The sequence below is a fragment of the Doryrhamphus excisus genome, linkage group LG22 (genome assembly GCF_037039965.1).
Source record: "Doryrhamphus excisus strain RoL-2023G ecotype Guam linkage group LG22, RoL_Dexc_Guam_v1.1, whole genome shotgun sequence".
Classification (NCBI taxonomy): Eukaryota; Metazoa; Chordata; class Actinopteri; order Syngnathiformes; family Syngnathidae; genus Doryrhamphus; species Doryrhamphus excisus.
Window position 1 is genome coordinate 8895754 of NC_136378.1, and position 22103 is coordinate 8917856.

The following is a 22103-nucleotide window of genomic DNA, read 5'->3' on the forward strand; positions in this document are numbered from 1 at the left end:
AACCAAACGCCCTTCAATACATGGCTTTTATCAAGAAAACAGGATACATGTGTATTGTCTTACTTGCTTAACAGCCAGGTAGGGGCGCTGTGTTTTTCAGTGGCAGCTTTTTTTCCCTGTACATCTGGCAACACATTGAGGTAAGATTTGACCCTCTTAGCTTTCCGTACCTTCGCCACAACGCACAAGACCTGTTATCGATTTTTCAACATTTAACAAATATTTTGTGGCTAGTTTGAACATTTAATGTCACACAGCCGTACGAGGGTATAATTTTATATAAGATGGAAGACGATAATCGGCTTAAAAAGGTAAGTTTAAATCAAAAGTCACAATTCCCCCGGCGAAAAAAGAAGCTACGTTAGCATTAGGCAACTAGCTAGCAACAAACAACCCAAGTTCCATACGTTGGACGTGCTGTTCTTTGTATTATATAACTTTTCTTTCTGAAAATTGTGAAGTAGCCGACGAATATAAATGTAGAGTATGAACGTTGTGTGCTCAATTACCTGAAATTAACAAAGCTCATAGCTACAATAGTGCTCCGAACTTTGATTAAAGTGCCCCTTCGTATTGAATTAGCATTAAGGAAATTGTGTTTCTGTGACACATATTCAACCATAATATGCTGAACGCCACCAAAACTATTAAATTGCTCGTATTATAGCTTGAACCATCGATATAATCCACACTTTGGTTGTAACCCATGTGGTACAAGTAAAAATGAGTTTTGCAGGACATCTATTAATACCATATGTATATTGTTTGGTGTGCTTTTGCAATATTAAAATCATTCTCCCCTCCAAATATTATCGTAAATTATTTTTGTTCAGAGATCCCTCGGAGATGATGAAGGTTCTGACTCCAAGGGATCGGAGGATGATGATTATGTTCCTTACGTTCCAGTCAAAATCAGGAAACAACAAATGGTAAGTTGTTGGTGGCAATTGAATTGTCATGTGTGAAACAATCTATACCATTTGACTTGAAATTTTAAAAAATCATATAATTGTACGTGTTGCCCAAATGGCAGGTTCAGAAGATGCTTCGCCTGCGTGGTAAAGCGGTGGATGAGGAGCACAGAGACAGTGGGGAGGAGCAGAGAGATGAGGATGAAGGGCTTGGTCCACGCTCCAATGTCAGTCTCCTGGACCAGCATCAGCACCTCAAGGAAAAAGCTGAAGGTTTCCATTTCAAGCATTTTGATCTTGTCTCTGTAAGTATTATTATTTTTTAACTATTTTGCGGGTTTGTTTTTGTTTTGCGTTAATAGCACGCAAAGAGTCAGCCAAGGAGAAGCAACTGAAAGAGGAAGAGAAGATTCTTGAAAGTGTCGCAGAAGGCAGAGGTAATCCTTCATGACTATAATGTGATCAATTCAAACACTTTGGTTCCCAATATCAAAAATCACATCAATTTCTCTCCTAGCTTTAATGTCTGTGAAGGAGATGGCCAAAGGTATCATATATGATGATCCAATTAAAACCAGGTAGGCTTTTTATCTGTAAAGTATTGAGTAAATCAAACACGGATTATGCATTTGCTACATTTCCTGACTGTTTTTTGTAGCTGGAAGGCACCGCGTTATATCCTGAATATGCCTGAGACCAGAAATGAGCGTGTCAGGAAGAAGTTTCACATCCTGGTTGACGGAGACGGCATCCCTCCTCCAATCAAAAGCTTCAGAGAGATGAAGTTTCCACCTGGTTGGTTGGACTTCATATGCTCGTCCACATACATTAATATTACTGTCTACCATTCAAATCCATGTTGTGTTTACAGCAATTCTAAAAGGTTTGAAGAAGAAAGGAATTGTACATCCGACACCGATTCAAATTCAAGGCATCCCAACAGTGTAAGTGAGCTATGCACACCTAAGTGTTAACTGTATTTGCAATTCATTAAAGACAATCATCAATATGTTCAATATGTTGTAGCTGTAGTTTGGTTTTTTTGCCCCATACAGTTTAACTATTAGCAAGTACGGTGGTTTGTATGATGCAAAGCAACTGTACACAATCTCAAACTACAATAAGAACAAATTTGACTTGCTATCTCTCCAACAGTGTCAATCAAAACTGAGCTTTCTGCCACGCTTTCTTAACATGACTTTTCAATGTAGGCCTGGATCGCTCAATTAAATTTAATGACTGTGTTTGCAGTCTCTCAGGTCGTGACATGATCGGCATCGCCTTCACCGGCTCAGGCAAAACTTTGGTCTTCACGTTACCCATCATCATGTTTGCTCTGGAGCAGGAGAAGAGGCTGCCCTTCTTCAAGAGAGAGGGACCATATGGACTCATCATTTGTCCTTCGGTAAGGCATAGCCTCTATATAGTATATTATTGAGTCCATTCATTCAAATTATGTAGATCAGGCCTTTTTTCTTAATTTCTTGTTCATTTTAATGGCTGGTTCCACTACAAGAATGTTACCTGACGAATATATATATTATATTTGTAACAATAAATGTATCTTTAGTTGTACCAGGAATTAAAGTGAATAGGCTTATTGTTTCCGTGACAGTATATGAATACTAATATGAGCATACAGTAACCTCATATGTCACTAACTTCTTTTTTGCTAGGAGCACAAAAAACCTGTGTTAACATCTTTTAAGTCAACCGCCAAACATATCATAGCAGGGTAGCTACATAGCTGACTTCCGTACACACACAATACACACTGTGTAATAATAACAGGATAAAAGCTCACTGGAAAATGTAAGTAAACTTGAGGCAAAATGTTATTTGCATACATTTTCATTTACATGTTAACTGAAAAACACGCTAACCAGGGTGGACTGTAACCAAGGTTCTATTGCACATTTAGGAGGACAATTGTAAAGGACATTATTGGTACATTATTCCCCGGCTTTCATGGGCCACATCTAGCTGCCGGGGGCTTTGAGTTTGACATGTTTGATGTAGATAATGAATGGGACAATGTTTATTTGGTGAAACCTCTCTCTTTCCCCCCAGCGAGAGCTCGCAAGACAGACACATGGCATCATAGAATATTACTCTAAATTGCTCGAGGAGGAGGGAGCCCCTCAGATGCGAACGGCTCTCTGCATTGGAGGGATGTCTGTCAAGGAGCAGATGGAGGTTGTGAAACAGTGAGTATAAAAAGTAGCACCTTGTGTTTGATTCGGAACCCACAAGATTTATCAAGGTTTGGTTATTTTGTCATTGAGCGTAGTGGAATTTTTTGTCCACTCAATCAGACCGTGTATGTCTTTCTGCTTACAGTGGTGTGCACATGATGGTCGCCACCCCCGGGCGGCTTATGGACTTGTTACAGAAGAAGATGGTGAGCCTGGACATCTGTCGCTACCTGGCGTTGGATGAGGCTGACAGGATGATTGACATGGGCTTTGAGGAGGACATCAGGACCATTTTTTCCTATTTCAAGGTAAAGCCCTCTTATTGTATTGACTTTACACAGTAAAAAACTGTCAACTGTAACAGGGCAAAAAATGAATATTAACATTAATTTACTAATAGTCTACCTTTATAGGGTAGACTGAGCAAGTCCTTTTAACAATTGTATGTTCTTCCTTCATCAAGGGTCAAAGGCAAACCTTGCTTTTCAGTGCAACCATGCCCAAGAAGATCCAGAATTTTGCCAAGAGTGCTCTGGTTAAACCCATCACAATTAACGTGGGTAGAGCAGGCGCTGCCAGCTTGGATGTTATTCAGGTATGTGCATCAGCGTCATGTCAGTCGTCGGTTAATACGAAGGATCGACCGATATATCTGGCCGATATTTGCGTTTTTTCCTTGTATCGGTATCGGCCGATACGCGCGTGGGTTTGCCGATGTATTTTTCCACCGCACGCACGCACACACGCACAGAAGGAAATGGAGCGTGTCTGCTTATGAGAGGTCTTTAGCGTGCACAACACAAACTTTAATGATGAGAGAAATGTTTTATATATCGTACTCTAAATTGTGTGTGGAGGCGGGGGGGAGGGGGTTGCGCGTCACAGAAATGTTTTGCACACGGTTGAATATTTATTCCTTTTAAAGTTGATAATGCCGTTTAAAGAAAACCGAATCCTACTGTGTTCAGTGTTTACATTTCAATAAATATTTGTTTAAACATGAGACCTGTAATATTTGTTATCATGGTCATTTTTTCATGTAAATTGAGTGATCAAAAGCAGTATCGGCCACAAATATCGGCCCAATCAAAATCGGCTGTTGGCTGAGGGTGATGGAAAAAAACGACATCAGCCCTATAAAAAACATATCTGTCGATCCCTAGTTAATACTAAGCTACTAAAATAGAGTTGACTCTGATGCTTATTTTGTTTGGATGAATAGGAAGTGGAATACGTCAAAGAGGAGGCGAAGATGGTGTACCTGCTCGAGTGTCTGCAGAAAACGACGCCTCCTGTGAGTTCCATACTCAACTACATCAAGCTCTGACACACATACACAAAATGTATTCACACTTGTTAAATGTGAATGACCTTATTTTTATTGCAACAGGTTTTGATATTTGCTGAGAAAAAAGCTGATGTAGATGCCATCCATGAGTATTTGCTATTGAAAGGTGTGGAGGCTGTGGCTATCCATGGAGGAAAAGGTATACACGCCATTGTGTCTTCCCTGCAGTTTCTCCCCTTCACCACTAGATATCAGTATTGTATTAGTCAGCAGTGCTTCCTGGGACTTGTGATCAATCTTTGTTTTTTTATCTTTGTTGACATGTCCAAGTTTCAATATCAAATGTTTTTTTTTACTTTAGACCAAGAGGAAAGAACAAAAGCCATAGAAGCATTTAAAGAAGGAAAGAAAGACGTCCTAGTAGCCACAGACGTGGCCTCCAAGGGTTTGGATTTCCCAGCCATCCAGCATGTAGTCAACTATGACATGCCCGAGGAGATTGAAAACTATGGTGAGACAACAATGTGTGTTTATGATTTGCTTGGTTTCTTTCAAAGTAATAGTTTATCTGTGAGTGCTCTAGCACTGCCACAGTATCTCAGTACAGGGAAACACTGCTTAATTCTTAATTAACTAGTTGGGATATAACCTGACTCAATCATTTTGACTGACTCCGCACCACTGTGGTATTAATAGTATGGTTTATTTGTTTCATGGCATTATTCGAAATAATAATAAGGTCTAGTGGTTAGCGCGCAGACCTCACAGCTAGGAGACCAGGGTTCAATTCCACCCTCGGCCATCTCTGTGTGGAGTTTGCATGTTCTCCCCGTGCATGCGTGGGGTTTCTCCTCGTACTCCGGTTTCCTCCCACATTCCAAAAACATGCTAGGTTAATTGGCGACTCCAAATTGTCCATAGGTATGAATGTGAGTGTGAATGGTTGTTTGTCTATATGTGCCCTGTGATTGGCTGGCGCCCAAAGACAGCTGGGATAGGCTCCAGCACCCTCCGCGACCCTCGTGAGGAAAAAGCGGTAGAAAATGAATTAATATCAGGATATTAAATGCATATTTTGTAGTCCTGTCACTGTTAAAGTTACATTTTTAGCCCTATTTTTGTTTAAATGCCAGTCATATTCTACTTCTGCTTCATTGTGACTCATCCGCCTGCCTGTTGCCCCCTGCTGAGCAGAGCAAGTACTGCGTGAAAGAGCACTTAATGTAGGATAAGTGGCACAGAAAAATATGGCTGAATGTGCGTGCCAAATAAAAAGCTTTGGTTGGCCGGTTGTGACTCGCTAGGTGCCTAACGAGGGACACTGTTATTGTGTATTCTGACCACTTCCTGTTGGTGTTTGGTGAATGATTATTGGCTTTATGTGAAAGCAAACCATGATTTATGTGCTAAATATGGAAAAAAATCCATATTTCTTGAAATAACCTCCAGGAGAAATCACATAAGATTGAAGAGGGTTTTAAATATTCAGCAAAAGTGAAAAATGTACATCATTTTCCAGCTATATCATAATTAATCTCAGCAGAGCCTGTCTGGCAGCCATGAAGCAGCTTATAAATAACATGAAAGGGATCCAAAATGTCCATTTACAACTTGCCAGGACTTGGCATATATACAGTGTGTGTGTGTGTATATATATATATATATATATATATATATATATATATATATATATATATATATATATATATATATATTACAATCAATTATCAGAGCTAAAATTGGATTGTTACCTTGCAATTGTCATCTACTTCCTGAAATGTTTGGGCTTTTAATTCATGATCTGAATGTAACCTTAAACTGTTTTTGTTTTGTTTCAGTCCACAGAATTGGAAGGACAGGACGATCTGGTCAGACTGGTATCGCTACAACATTCATCAATAAAGGCTGTGGTAAGGAATGGCGCCAATAATAATAATTTAAAAAAACATGAAGATATTTGAAACACTGGCCAGATTTAGAGTTTTTAAAGAACAATTTGATTTGTTGATTTGGTGTTTTTCAACTGGAAATGATACAAGAAATTAGCAAAGGACTATGAGACCTTGTTGTAGGTAGGCATGGGCTGGTTTCAACTCTGCTCCGATGTGTTGAAACCACAGGCGTGTGCCGAGTTGTCGTAACTTGGGTCTGGTACTGGTAGCTGTTGTCGGTCGACATACTGTATTACTCGCGTTGAGGGTCACCATATGTAGAAATATGATTCAGAACAAGGAGGAGTTTAGAAGTGGTATAAACAAGCAACGACCACGTAACAATTTCTCTGATGTTAACAACAATCGCATGACCCGGAAGCGGAATTTCAGGGAAAAATATCATCTACACATTCACCACTAAGGTAACATTACAAGTTTTTAAGAATTATCGATTTGGTGACGACTTGATGGCATTTACAGAGTGATTTGAGTTGCGGAATAGCCACATTAGACTGCATTGAGAACTGCATTTTATTAATTATTCAGACAGAATTCATTCATTTTTTGCTATATGTTTTAAATACATATATTCCACTTTGATCGTTCCATTAAATCTATTTAATTGATCTGTTTAAATTGAAATTGAATATTTTGACTTGACGTTTTTTGTCCTGTAAAAACCGTGATATTTTTGCCTTAAGGTCATCATTCAAAATTGATTGATGTTGACTATTATAATTTTCTGTCTTATGGTTTGTCTGGTCTACATTTTTAGTTGTTTGACGTGTGTTGACTGGACTCATGCGCCTGTGTTTCTTGAAATAGCAAAATTTTAGCACATATAAGAATGTCTTATTGTCAGTAATATAACTTCACCCAATCAACAAATAAAAAGTAATAATTTTGAGCGTATCATATATATATAATTAATGTATAATGATATGTGTTTTTTTCTCACAGATGAGTCTGTGTTGATGGATCTGAAGGCCCTCCTCATTGAAGCCAAGCAAAAAGTCCCTCCAGTTCTCCAAGTGCTCCAGTCAGGAGACGAAACCATGCTGGATATTGGAGGTGAGGCATTCATAGCCATTTTGGACTGTTTGCCCTTGCTTGTCTCAACATATAATAACTCATGTGTCTTTCCAGGGGAGAGGGGCTGCACGTTTTGTGGTGGTCTCGGTCATCGTATTACTGATTGCCCCAAGTTGGAGGCCATGCAGACCAAGCAGGTCACCAACATCGGGAGGAAAGACTACCTGGCTCATAGCTCCATGGATTTCTAAGTGTCTTTTTGAAAGGAAAGATTATCCACCAGTTACTTGCTTTTTACTTCTTTGTGTGTATACCTGTATCAGTCAAACCAGGAAGTAGATACTCCCATTCTAATGTCATCATTGTACAACTGCAAACATTTGTAACATTTTTTTTCTACTGATTGTAAATAAATGTACTGTATATTTTCTGGAAAACCATATGTCATCTTCTCTCCTGCAGTATTTGCTGATCAACCAAGATGTCTTCACATCATCAAGTCAATACACGTCATTTAAATATCGCTTTAGGGCATCGAGCAGCAAACCAGAGTTAAAGCAGACAAGTACAGATGTCATCTGCAACAAAGGAGTGGCGTACACTTTGGAAGGTCAACTTTGGAATAAGTATGTTATTTTGAAAATCTCTAGAATAATCTATTAATCTAGCTAGAGCTGTCTAAAGTTTTATTTTAAGATGAGCTGTTGTGTACTACAATACTAAATACCTTCAGAAAGCACCAATGCTTTCTAACATACAAATGTATAATAAATTAAGTCATTTATGATTTTTTTTTTTTGACTACTAGGTAGACACTGGTAGAAAATTGTTTTTGTTTTATAAACTTTGCTCTTTAAAAGTTCTTAAATTTTACTTGCCTTTTTTATTGATACATTACGTGAAGTATTAATTGCTTGTATATTTACTCCACCGGCATTCTACAATTTTTTATCATAAGTTGTATATATTGACATATCTTGACAAATCTATATAACCGACATTGCTTTGATTTGATTGATTCTGTCAGCGAGATATTGGACTCTAATTTCGTAGACCAGGTGAAGGCGTGACGCACCTGCCCTTTATTTGCACAGTGTTGCAGTGGACCAAATTACCGCTCCGTGGGCTCTGCGCCACGAAATTAGAGTCCATTATGTCCATTATTGTGGTTATCATTTGCAGGGGTGCCTCAAGCTGAAGGGCTGGTCCTAGTACATGGACTCTTGTCACTAAAGGTAATTAAATATAATTTGTACAGTATTTTAGTGTCAGTAGATGCCGGTTTTTGTGGGGGTTAACTTCCGGGACCACCAGTGAATGCCAAAAATAACGAGACTCCCATAAAAGTGTTTATCTTTGACACATGGATTGCTGCCCCTCCATGTCTAAAAACCTCTTGCGAGCTTGATGTTGATGTTCGCTGGGGATTTCAGATCAACATTTGCAATCAAAGTGTTCCCCTCCATATCTAAAAACCTCTTGCTAGCTTGATGTTGATGTTCGCTGGGGATTTCAGATCAACATTTGCAATAAGTGTTTTATTGGTAATTATTAGATCACTAATAAACTACCAAGCATAGTGCAAAATTGCAACACTGTATGACAAACCACTAGTACGTATTACCTGTATTGTGACATTTTAAAATTTTGGAAAAAAAATGATGCTGAAACACAAATATGCCCAAATTCACTATATAATATCTGAAAAGTGTCTTGTGTAATTGGCTTGTTCTGAATACATTATATTCCCATTTCACACATGCATAGAAACATGCTGCAAGCTACACCAGTACCAGTATGTTGCCAGTACTGTATGTTGCCAGTACTGCACCCACAATCAATGATACAGTAGATAGCACATTGAGGAAGCTCCAACTCCTGACATGTCACTTCTCCAATTCTTTTGCTTGCACAAGCTCTGCACTTTCTTACATCTTGCCTCTTTAAAGCCATAAAATTGTGATAAGACGGCGGTGTACTCTAAGTGATGTTTACCATGCCACTGTGTTTACAGAAGGATCCTGGTGAATCACACAGAGGGGGTTTCGTCAGAGGACATGGCTTGAGCTGTGAAAGACAATGACCTTTTTTGACGTGGCCAACTGGTAAGAGCTTTAATTAGAGCAGATTAATCACTGAGTGGTTACAAAATCATCACTGATTTTATGGTTATGAAATATTGTGATTGGACAGGGTTTTCTCCATTACTTATTTTGCTAACAGTTCACAAAATATCAATATAAAGTCATAGGAGCGCACACAGGTGGGTATGTATGCAGTTTTACACCACGGATAATTCAATAATAAACATGCTGCTACATTGTCGGTGTCAATCAAAAGTGCTCATTATTTTTGTTGTCTTATCATTAGATTCTGTAGGTGTATCTAATTATAGGAGAGTGTATGCTGTATTTTTTTTGGAGGAAACAACCAGAAGCAAAACTGGCAGCTTGGTCTAAAAACAACAACAACAAAAAAAACTGCATTATAAATTCAGCAGAAATCAGCAGAAATATTTGAGCAGCGGCTAGAGCCACTAATTTATTCAGAGCAGGTTTCTACACATCTATTTATTTTCTTTCCTAATGGATTACATGTCAGCGAGAAAATACAGACACATGAGGTAATTTGTTGAATGCAAGCAATTTTAAATGAGCCTTGCCTCAAAATGAGAGAGTGCATTTATACTGTTTTTGCTGACGCATTTGTGTTTTGACCTCAGAGGGCATACCACTCATGAGAAATTAATATAAAACGAGATTACAAGTTAAGCACACTTCACAAACCACAATGTTACCCACAAAACTTTGTGTTAAGGACAGGGAGGAGTGGTATTTTTTTTTTTTGTTTAACAATATTACAGTCATAATATGATGGGAAATATCTGACTATTGGATTTGTACTCTGTAGCATCCTTTCCTTTTTTGCAAAAAATAAAGCTAATATATATATGTTTGTACAATAAATAAATAAATAATAATAAAAATTAAAATAAAGTTTAAAAAATAAATAAACACAAAAAATTATATTAGGAAAGCAGGAAGTGAACAAATGTAAAAGTACAAGATGGAGGGGTAGGATTTAATAAGCTTTGCTTCTTCCTACTCCTTTTGGACATGTGGAACTGTGAACTGATTATGCGATGCATTCAATTGTAATCTGATACATGTTCAAATGAAATAAAACCATCCCCATATAATATCAAACAGTCAATTGTAACAACGCCTGCAAGCCCATTGAGAAGAAGACATGTCACACCTACAGGATATGTCCACAATGATAAAGAATTTAATAGTTTCAATGCGGATTAATGCTGCTACTAAAACATTTACTGCGCCAGTTATTACTTAAGTATATACATATTTACAGATTGGGTGCGTTGTCTAGTATAGTACAATGTACAACAATGCTGATTTGAGTGAGGCATGTCTTTTTTTATTTCGGAATATGAATGCTGTCATGACTGTTAACATTTTAACATTTTTAAATACATAGTGTTTTGTCCATCTTTTACTTAGGGCAGAGGTAGGGAACCTATGGCTCGGGAGCCAGGTAGGGCTCTTTTGATGACTGTATCTGGCTCTCGAGCATTTCTTACCACAATAAAAATTTATTTTTGCTAACATTTTAATGTAAACCATCACAGAAATGACTGTTAAAAATAATATTCAAAATCAACAACTTTCTTATGCATTTTAATTCGTCCATCTATATTCTGCTGCAATACGGCCAACCATATCTATCTTTCCTGATGATATTTTCCAGGTCAAACACCAAAACTTGATTATTACTGGGTAATGCTGTAGTCTACCTCGGTCATTGAGATGTCAAAAAAACATGTAAATGTAAACTTTCCTCCTTTAGTCAAATAGCTAAAGCTGCAGAACCAAGCCTTCTGACGAAGATGGCCTAAAGAATGAAATACGTCTACGGAGTACGGTGCAAAACTATGCAGCAGCAGAAGTTGTATTTGATTTATTATTAGACACTGCGCTGCTCACAAAAGTGTGCTGGCCACACCCCATTGGCGTGGGGTAGTGTGCCTGGTCTACGTAATTAGAGCCCATTATATCTAAAACTGTTGGTCTTACATAAAAATGCACACATTTTATTGCATTCAATGTTTAAAAAAAATGTATATGGCTCTCACAGATACACATTTTAAAATATCTGGCCTTCATGGCTCTCTTCGCCAAAAAGGTTCCCGACCCCTGACTTAGGGTGATTGGGTATGATAATCGGGGGTGTCATTGTGATTCTGGGAAGTGAAGGTTTCCTTTTGATGCAATATTAACTCAAACTCTAATAATAAATTCCTGTATTCACCAGTAATATTTTCCTTTTTACAGTTTGGGAACAGGATTGTATCTTTTTGCACAGTCTCCATGGTGACCAATTGTAGCCCTATGTGTTACATTTATGTACACTGAAGGCTAAAAGGAAACTCAGTATGCATGACTGTGACTTTTGTCTCTGAAAGAAAATAGACACATTGTGACATTGAACTACACCTTTAAAAGGATGTGTATTAATGCAAAGGGGAAGTGTGACAAGGAAATGTTCATCTTCCTGTACGGTGGTCCCTGTAAATCTTCTCAGGCTATACATCTAGTAAAATAGTTCCTATGTCCAGCCAGCTTCTACAACTCCCAGAAGGTCATTATATTCACCAATTCACCATATTCCTCTCCTACCAATCACACACATCCCACCTGTTGATGCTGTGATACCATCATTGAGCGTGCATGTCCACTGCTTTAACAATGTCTCTGTAGTATCTGCAGATTCTCAGATTCTTCTTGTTAAGGCAAACTGAAAAACGGCTGTGGAGGTGAGGACAAGCCAGGCTTTCCCCAGAGTCTGGATCATGTCACAGATGACATCCTTTGTAATGACTCTGAAGCCACGCTGCCTGTAATTAAACGGTCAGCAGCCTACACCTCAGATGGAGGATTCAGTGTGTTTGAGTTCCAATTTGAACCCCTGATCCAAGCCTCTACTATAGTAGCAGGCCCCTGTATGTAACCGCATCTTACTCAGGGAATGACATAAAGGAGGAGGAGGCAGCTCCTCAGAGACTGCTGCCAATTTGACACGCTGGCAGAAAACACTTCCAAGGACCTGGAAAAGTTCCAAGTACCCCTCTCCTTCAGAGAGGACATTGCCAATTGTTCTCATTAAAGAGCAGCTTTAAGTGTGATAGATACCATGCAGCATCATTAGCTTTAGTAGAGTCTGTCGCTTTATTAACTGGCTGTTAAAGCTTTACTTCTTATAGGATGCATGCATGCATGCTTGGCTTGAGTAGGTGTTATTTGACCTTATTTAGCTACATTATCTCTCACTATAATGCACTATATCTACGCTACTACAAACATGTTGCCAGGTAACTTGCTGCATGACTTATTTTTTCACTCTTATTATTGTCTATACAAAACACAGTTTTGTACCAGACAATGATTATGTAACAAAATACAGTCAAATATATACACTATTTGCTTTCATAATATATTGTAGTTCCCTGTTGTGGTGACTTAAACTATAGTACATTTCCCCTCAATACACCAACTATTATTTTGCTTTTATTGCACTCAAAAAATAAATGTTTAGCCTCAACAAAAAAATCAACGCAACAGTTTCCATTTGTCTTTCTTAGTTATGACAACTTAATTTGAAATTGCTTTGAACCAACAAACAATATTGCATTGCACGAATTAGCTTTTCCTCTTCACTCAAAGCTTATTTTAAGTAATGCTTGCTGAATAATTGTTGTCATAGGGACAAGCTTTTAAGTTTGTAACTTAAAAAAAATATGTTTTATTCAAAGTAGTTTAATTTGTTGTCTACTTAATTATAATAACAATGCACACAGCTTTTTAAGTAGCAGTAACTATATATATATATATATAAGTCATGGCAACTTGAATTTTGTTTTAAGTTTACCAACAATAAAATTTGAGTGTATATGACATGCTAAATTAAATTCATGTAATAGCCAACATTATTATTTCAACATAAAAAATAAAGTTAGCAACTTAGAAAGTTTATCTAAATCAATTACATTTTTTTTTACATTGCATTTATGTATTAAATCAAGTGGTGTCAACAGATACTGTGAATTACTTTTTAGAATGTGCAACATAACCACCATAAATCAAAAATATGTGGACACCATATAAAGCATGCAAAGTGCAGATACACAAAATATCTTAGTAGTCTCTTTATTGCTGTAAAAACCTTAATAAATTCCGTATATATACATAAATATACCAAAATAAGGTTTCCCCAAGATGTATAAAAAAAGTTCACTATTGACATTATTGACGGTTCAGCTCATGTAAAGTGCAAAAAGGGTCTCTTTTATATATTCTAGAACCACATCTAATCTAAAGTATGAAATATATATATATATCATACTTAAGCTAAAGCTGTAATAGTTGGCTCCTACTGTACTTCCGGTGTGATTAAATTAATTTTAACGTTTCCCACTGTGACTTTCCTCCACGTCACTGAGAGGAGAAGATTCTCCATCACTGCTGTGGCAAGAAGTGCTTTTATTCAGATCAGATTTAGGCCCCAGTATGATGAGGTGGGAGGAGGGAGGGTCCCGTCGTGGGTTCTGGTCCGGGATGAGAGTGTGAATGAGGTTCCTCCTGGTGGTTTTGTCCGTGGAAGCTGCATGAGAGTTTCTGTGTTCCTGGTGCACCACTCCAGCCAGAAGCTCCGACAGCTCCGTGATGTAAATCTGCGCCATTTGGAGTGTGTCATACTTGGAGAGCTTCTTCTCGTTCTCCAAAGAAGGGATGACACTCCTAAGCTCGTCGAAGGCTTTGTTGAGGCCGTGCATCCTTCTTCTCTCCCGTGCGTTAGCTGCCACCCGTCGGTGTCTCTGGGGGCCGCAGTGCGCCGTCGTCTCGCTCGCTTCCTCTCGACCGGCCTCGGGGATCCCTGTGGCGGATGCACCGTCTGGCATCTCTGGCACAAGGTGCTCCACCAGCGGGGGGTTCGAGTCTGCGGAGCCGCTCCGCATCGCAAAAACGCGCAGGGAATTGGGACAGATCCAACTTTTTGGAGCCACGTTATTATTTTGCGTGAAGTCCTCAACATACTGTGGCCAGTTTGGAAGCTCTGTTTTGGTGCTCATCTTGCCCGCTTGGCTCACAAGTAGTTTGCACTGAAAGAGCCATGCAACATTTTATATAAGTTCCCCCCTCCTCCCTCTTTTAACACCCCTGTCACTGCCCTGACTCTTTGACAGGTCTGCTGCAGCCAAACACCCCCCCCTCTCTGAAACGAGACAAAGCTCATCCTTTTCTTACACCTATTGTGCATTGTAACTCAATCATGACCTTATTATTAACTTCACAGAAGCTTGGCATGGGTATTAATCATTTAAGAGCTTAGACAGAAGATGACTGATCACTCCCTTTAAACAACTACACATAGTATATACTGCAACATTTCGCAATATATATTTTTTTGCATACGTATGTTATGGTAGTTCGTGGAAAGCGGATTCGGATTCATTTCTCATGGACTTGTTAATTGACCTTAGTGGGCTAAGGTGAGTTTGTTCTCAAACAAATTGTAAACACTATTTGCAGAAGAATAATAAAAGGACCAGGTGGAAGGCAAGGGCCGAGAGACACACCTGTCTATGGCAGAGCCAAGGTAACTGATAAGTTGTCTTCTCAAAGCCATTTATGAATCGTTTAAAAAGCCATAGCATCATATTTGTATCTATGATTTTTCTACTTAAAATGCGCAACGTTGAGATGCAGTGTAGTAGTTGTTGATGTTTATGTAGCAGAATTATGCAAAGAATAAACAATTATTTTCATCCACCTTTTGTACCAAGCAAGAACTCATTATATTTTGGTGCAAATCTGGATATATGTCCAGTGGAAACTGTGCTAACCCCTACCCCAGAATGCAAAGGAAGTTAATCTACTTTTCCGTTGTCCTCAATGAATCAAAAATGGTTTGGTCCCGTCATGATCCATCAACCAGCGAGTATCTCAAATATTGATAAACAAACAAAAATCATATGAACATTTTGACGAGCATCTTATATTATCATTCACTAGTGGTGAGTACTTATACATTTTATACTTTAAATGTGTTTAATAAGTGTATGAGGCATATTGAAGGCAGTGTTCTGGAGCTGGATCTAATAATTACAAGTTACTTTTATTGCAAATGTTGATCCAAAAACGGGTGAGAATTCTGACTTCAAGCTAGCGGTAGGATGTTATTTTTCATTCATTAATTTTCTACCGCTTTTCCGGGGGGTGCTGGAGCCTATCCCAGCTGTCTTTGGGCGAGAGGCGGGGTACACCCTGGACTGGTCGCCAGCCAATCACAGGGCACATATAGACAAACAACCATTCACACTCACATTCATACTTATGGACAATTTGGAGTCGCTAATTAACCTAGCATGTTTTTGGAATATGGGAGGAAACCGGAGTCTACTGAATTTAAGTGAGCTAAATTATTTTTGCGCTAGTCTGGTGGTTAGCGCGCAGACTTCACAGCTAGGAGACCAGGGTTCAATTCCACTCTCGGCCGTCTCTGTGTGGAGTTTGCATGTTCTCCCCGTGCATGCGTGGGTTTTCTCCAGGTACTCCGGTTTCCTCCCACATTCCAAAAACATGCTAGGTTAATTAGCGACTCCAAATTGTCCATAGGTATGAATGTGAGTGTGAATGGTTGTTTGTGTATATGTGCCCTACATAATGTTGAGTTGCTGTGTGATGAATTTAGTGAGTCATGAGTCAGACGATTATGTTGTTACATGTACAGGGTGTACCCCGCCTCACGCCTGAAGACAGCTGGGATAGGCTCCAGCACCCACCCAGAAATGAATGAATAATCAGTGTAAAAACAACAACTATATTTTTTTACCACCTGTTTCATCCTTCTTAAAGCTTCTTTGGATCTGTGCATTTTCTACCGTAAATAGGGTGTCTGCGGCTGGGTGCCATCAGTGTTTCAAATTCTGAGAATATCTGCTTTTGAACATTATGGAAATATTGCAGATTTTCTGGTTAAAAAAATAATAACAATAATAATGCACAAAGCCTTTTTGGAATTACAACATGTGTAATGATAAGAATAAAAACCTAAACCTATGGACAATTTGGAGTCACCAATTAACCTAGCATGTTTTTGGAATGTGGGAGGAAACCGGAGTACCCGGAGAAAACCCACGCGGAAGTTATTTTTTTCCAATATTTTTGTTCTTGGAGTCAGAATGGACTTCCCCCCCCCGCCCCCACTACACAATCACAAATGTTACTGTCTCAACATCTTACATCCAACAACAAATCAGATGAGCCACAATGGAAGTCTTTGCTCCACTGAGTGCCTTTCAGCTTCTGATAAATAAACAAAGCCCAGATAATTGAGGCAACATATTCAATGCCGAGGCTCGTGTGCCTATCATCTGCTGTCCCCTGGCACCTCACACAGGACTCACACCTCGGTCAGAAGCCGAATCGTCCACATCTCCCATATGCCACTCGCAGCGACTACTCCGCTTCCACGCCGATGCCTTGCGCTGTGACACAACAGCTAATGCCTCATTAGGTCATCAATTAGAGGAGAGCAACCTCCTCAGCACCGGCACACACATTTAGAAACGAATCAACGATGCAGACTTTAACAAATTAAGCATCTCTCTTTTCTTTTTTTGCTGTTTGCGTGGCAAGCATGACCGAGCACAAGCAAAGAAAATCACTGTGACCTGCCTCGCCGCCAGCAGTTTAATGAGGCCTGGTCTTAGTTGAATAAATCGGCACGCTCCATCCTGGGGTGTCCATTCAGTTTTTGGGCTGCATGAATATTTCATTCCTTCAGCCCCACTGGCAGAGCAACAGCCTGCAACCCTGCGCACTGCCTTTTGAAAAAAATGCAGCCTCACTTCCCATCTGGTGCGGGGCTGAGCAGGGGAGGTGTAAGGAACATTTCGAAGGTCAACGCCTTGTGACCCCCTGCAGGAGAGACACTGATGCCTCCCAGCAGGCACCAGGCAGGGAGGGGACAGTCATTGAGACTGTTGCTGGCATCTCTCAGTGGACCTGCACCGTGTATAATGAGACAAGGAGGGGCGGGACATGCAGTAAAGCTTCCTCAATGGAGGAGTCTACCTCAACTTGTTGCAAGATTTGAATAAATGTTTTATTAACAAGTGAGGCATGTTTGTCCAACACGTATTGTTACACAACTCTATATTCATACATTACTTACCTACTTATTAATCAGATTGTGAACCAGGTCCGACACCAATGACCTTTGACACGGACACACTCCAAATTTGTAGACCGAAGACAGGAAGTTTTTAACAGCTAACAAGGACTATCTCCATACAGAAAATCAATCAATCAGTAATAAATAAATACATGTAATAATAATAATAATAAAACGGCAAATAATAAAAACTTAAGAAACCACATATAGTTGGTGGACAAATTATTTTTTTCAGATTAAAATGAACAAAGCATTATTAGAGCCCTGTAGACATGACAAAACACGACTATAGTCGCATTTATACTCTTTTTATTTACAACATATTGCGCAACTGCACGGTCTTGAGACACATGCTAACTCGCAAACTAGAGAGCTAGCGACCTAAACGGTAGCCTTCAAGTTATTTCCTTTAAACTTAAATAGCCAAAAACTTACCACTTCCACACAGATAGGGAGGATAACTATTAACAGTTATTTAACCTTTAACATGAACATTAATCAAACATAATAATTTTTTCTGGGTACATGATACCATACAGCATCCATATCAAAAACTTACCACTTCCACACGGATAGGGAGGATAACTATTAAGTTATTTAACATTTAACATGAACATTAATCAAATGTAATAATTTTTTCCGAGTACATGATACCATACAGCATCCATATCAAAAACTTACCACTTCCACACGGATAGGGAGGATAACTATTAAGTTATTTAACATTTAACATGAACATTAATCAAATGTAATAATTTTTTCCGAGTACATGATACCATACAGCATCCATATCAAAAACTTACCACTTCCACACGGATAGGGAGGATAACTATTAACAGTTATTTAACCTTTAACATGAACATTAATCAAACGTAATAATTTTTTCTGGGTACATGATACCATACAGCATCCATATCAAAAACTTACCACTTCCACACGGATAGGGAGGATAACTATTAACAGTTATTTAACCTTTAACATGAACATTAATCAAACGTAATAATTTTTTCTGGGTACATGATACCATACAGCATCCATATCAAAAACTTACCACTTCCACACGGATAGGGAGGATAACTAATAACAGTTATTTAACCTTTAACATGAACATTAATCAAACGTAATAATTTTTTCTGGGTACATGATACCATACAGCATCCATATAAAAAACTTACCACTTCCACACGGATAGGGAGGATAACTATTAACAGTTATTTAACCTTTAACATGAACATTAATCAAACGTAATAATTTTTTCTGGGTACATGATACCATACAGCATCCATATCAAAAACTTACCACTTCCACACGGATAGGGAGGATAACTAATAACAGTTATTTAACCTTTAACATGAACATTAATCAAACGTAATAATTTTTTCTGGGTACATGATACCATACAGCATCCATATCAAAAACTTACCACTTCCACACGGATAGGGAGGATAACTATTAACAGTTATTTAACCTTTAACATGAACATTAATCAAACATAATAATTTTTTCTGGGTACATGATACCATACAGCATCCATATCAAAAACTTACCACTTCCACACGGATAGGTAGGATAACTATTAACAGTTATTTAACCTTTAACATTAACATTAATCAAACGTAATAATTTTTTCTGGGTACATGATACCATACAGCATCCATATCAAAAACTTACCACTTCCACACGGATAGGGAGGATAACTAATAACAGTTATTTAACCTTTAACATGAACATTAATCAAACGTAATAATTTTTTCTGGGTACATGATACCATACAGCATCCATATCAAAAACTTACCACTTCCACATGGATAGGGAGGATAACTATTAACAGTTATTTAACCTTTAACATGAACATTAATCAAACATAATAATTTTTTCTGGGTACATGATACCATACAGCATCCATATCAAACTTGCGCGGGCCGCACTAACATTAAACTTTCATATCAAGGCGGGGGCGTCAAATGTTTGAGACCCCTGCGCTACGGTATCCTTGAGCATGCTAAAGGATCTCCTATGAAAGTAACAGTGACAACTAAGCAGCGTAGAGCTTTTTTTGATCCCGCTTTTTCTTCAGTATTGTTTAATTATTGTATTTAGTGTTTTGATGATTATATTTTCATATGTTCTGTATCCATTTTGTGTGGCTCAAGTGTTAATTTAGGGATTTAGGTATTATAATATACAGTGCTAATTATTAAAGATTCTTTTCCAACGGTAGTCAGGAGCTATGGAGACCTACAGTAGTAGTGCAACATCAGGGCAATGCTCCCTTTCAGTGAGCAAAGCCTCTTTGTTATTGCACAGGAGGAGAGCGACTTGTGTTCTTTAGATGTTGCTGACACCGACACAGCTTTTGCTTGTGCCAAAAAGAGAGCGAAGGCTTTCTGCAATCCATACCAGTGATATTAACAATCAACGGATTTTTGTTTCCATAGTATTAAGTATCCATATGTCATTTGTGCATATGTGAATTTAAAATGAAGGAATAGGGAAAAAATGTTTGTCAGAACGATACACCGGACAATTTCAGCTCTAATTTGGCAACTGTCCCGACCGTTTTCTACACATCATACACCTTCATGTGTTCCAACAAAACATGTTCTTTGCTGCGTGATTGCAAATGAACTGATAACAGCAAGATGAGCAACAACTGTGAGGTTGGTTTGGCAGCTCTGAAGAGAGACGAGATATCACATAGTTATGCATTGAGGCATTAATTAAGTGGTGCTAATATTGGGCTTTCCAGAAACATGTGCTTGGGGAGAGAAACTGTTACGGAATCCTGGTAGATTGTGGTGTAATCTAAAAGTATTGAAATACAAGTTATATGTAATGTTCCGGTAATGATGCATTGATGAGACATTACTTACTTAACTTAGACTGCATGGAGTCAGCAATAAATGCAGAGTGAAACATGGCTATCCTCCCATTCCATGTGGAAGTGGTATATTTTTTATTCTTACTTTGTCCTTCTTCCCCACTCAGTTTCAAACCTTGTCATTTTCCTTATCATGTCTACTATATTAGATAATAAGAGGGAGTGACAGCCATTAGCGCCACCCCCCCACACAAATTTCAAACTCATAATTGTGAAGAATATAGACTTTAGATTTCATCCATCCATTCATCCATTTTCTACACTGCTTATCCTCATGAGGGTCGCAGGTGTGCTGGAGTCTATCCCAGCTGTCTTTAGGCGAGAGGCGGGGTCCACCCTAGACTGGTCACCAGCCAATCACAGGGCACATATAGACAAACAACCATTCACACTCACATTCATACCTATGGACAATTTTCGCCAATTAACCTAGCATGTTTTTGGAATGTGGGAGGAAACCGGAGTACCCGGAGAAAACCCACGCATACACGGGGAGAACATGCAAACTCCATACAGAGATAGCCGAGGATGGAATTGAACCCTGGTCTCCTAGCTGTGAGGTCCGCGCGCTAACCGCTTCTCCGCTGTGCCAATACTATATATTATATAATACTATATAACTGTGCCAAAACATACAAAAAGTAATAATACACCTTCTCACTACTGCTACAGCTTTCTTAGTCGATTAATCTAAAGCTTGTAGTTTTGATTAATCGGGTAGGCCCAAGAAGGACGTAATCAATATGAAGCACCATCAGTGTTTTCAGAAGTCAAAGCATTTTTAAATAAAAAAATGATTAATCCGGTACTAAAAAAAGTTGTAAATTAATTGTACAAGCAGTTAATCATCAATTCGATTAATTGTTGCAGCTCTATTGTTCTACCGCCGTGCCGCCCTTCTTGGGAGTTCATTCATTCATTCATTTTCTACTGCTTTTTCCTCACAAGGGTTGCGGGGGGTGCTGGAGCCTATCCCAGCTGTCTTCAAGCGAGAGGCGGGGTACACCCTGGACTGGTGGCCAGCCAATCACAGGGCACATATAGACAAACAACCATTCACACTCACATTCATACCTATGGACAATTTGGAGTCGTCAATTAACCTCGCAGGCGGTCATTATTTATAACAACATAATCGTCTGACTCATGGTGTCATCTTACCGAGAACAACACTAAATTCATCACACAGCATACCAATACAAGTTTAAAAAACCCCAACATTTATTCATTCATTTTCTACCGCTTATCCTCACGAGGGTCGCAGGGGTGCTGGAGCCTATACCAGCTGTCTTCAGGCGAGAGGCGGGGTACACCCTGGACTGGTGGCCAGCCAATCACAGGGCACATACAGACAAACAACCATTCACACTCACATTCATACGTGAGTCGCCAATTAACCTAGCATGTTTTTGGAATGTGGGAGGAAAACCCACGCATGCACGCGGAGAACATGCAAACTCCACACAGAGATGGCCGAGGGTGGAATTGAACCCTGGTCTCCTAGCTGTGAGGTCTGCGCGCTAACCACTCATCCACCGTGCCGCCCAAGTAAAACATTTAAATGAATAAAATGTATTGCTTCTTGACAAAGGCAAAGTGTTAAGCAGACAA

At 38.9% G+C, this 22103-nt stretch overlaps 2 protein-coding genes and 1 long non-coding RNA gene across 3 annotated transcripts in view; 2 read left to right on the forward strand and 1 right to left on the reverse strand.

The window, feature by feature from the left end:
- The first annotated feature begins 165 nt into the window (after positions 1-165).
- On the forward strand, positions 166-8028 carry ddx41 (DEAD (Asp-Glu-Ala-Asp) box polypeptide 41). Its single transcript, XM_058063403.2, has 17 exons — positions 166-311; positions 834-929; positions 1034-1184; positions 1274-1348; positions 1429-1489; positions 1570-1706; positions 1783-1855; positions 2163-2316; positions 2982-3118; positions 3252-3414; positions 3570-3701; positions 4329-4400; positions 4497-4593; positions 4756-4905; positions 6233-6304; positions 7289-7399; positions 7475-8028. The coding sequence occupies exons 1-17, from the start codon at positions 285-287 to the stop codon at positions 7609-7611; spliced, it is 1845 nt and encodes a 614-aa protein (XP_057919386.2). The 5' UTR covers positions 166-284; the 3' UTR covers positions 7612-8028.
- Positions 8029-8456: 428 nt separating this feature from the next.
- LOC144894631 (uncharacterized) overlaps positions 8457-22103 on the forward strand; it is a 30784-nt gene continuing 17137 nt past the window's right edge. Inside the window, exons 1-2 of the long non-coding RNA XR_013625281.1 lie at positions 8457-8595; positions 9375-9465. This is a non-coding gene — a long non-coding RNA (uncharacterized LOC144894631). The remainder of the gene's footprint in view (positions 8596-9374; positions 9466-22103) is intronic.
- On the reverse strand, positions 13765-14504 carry atoh1b (atonal bHLH transcription factor 1b). The gene has a single exon (XM_058063714.2). The coding sequence runs from the start codon at positions 14502-14504 to the stop codon at positions 13836-13838; it is 669 nt and encodes a 222-aa protein (XP_057919697.2). The 3' UTR covers positions 13765-13835.

Coding starts and splice junctions, on each gene's coding strand:
- ddx41 (XM_058063403.2), top strand. CDS start 285: ATGGAAGACGATAATCGGCTTAAAAAG. Junction 3,415..3,569: donor CCATTTTTTCCTATTTCAAG/GTAAAGCCCTCT, acceptor TCCTTCATCAAG/GGTCAAAGGCAAACCTTGCT. Junction 4,906..6,232: donor CGAGGAGATTGAAAACTATG/GTGAGACAACAA, acceptor GTTTTGTTTCAG/TCCACAGAATTGGAAGGACA.
- atoh1b (XM_058063714.2), bottom strand. CDS start 14,504: ATGAGCACCAAAACAGAGCTTCCAAACTGGCCACAGTATGTTGAGGAC.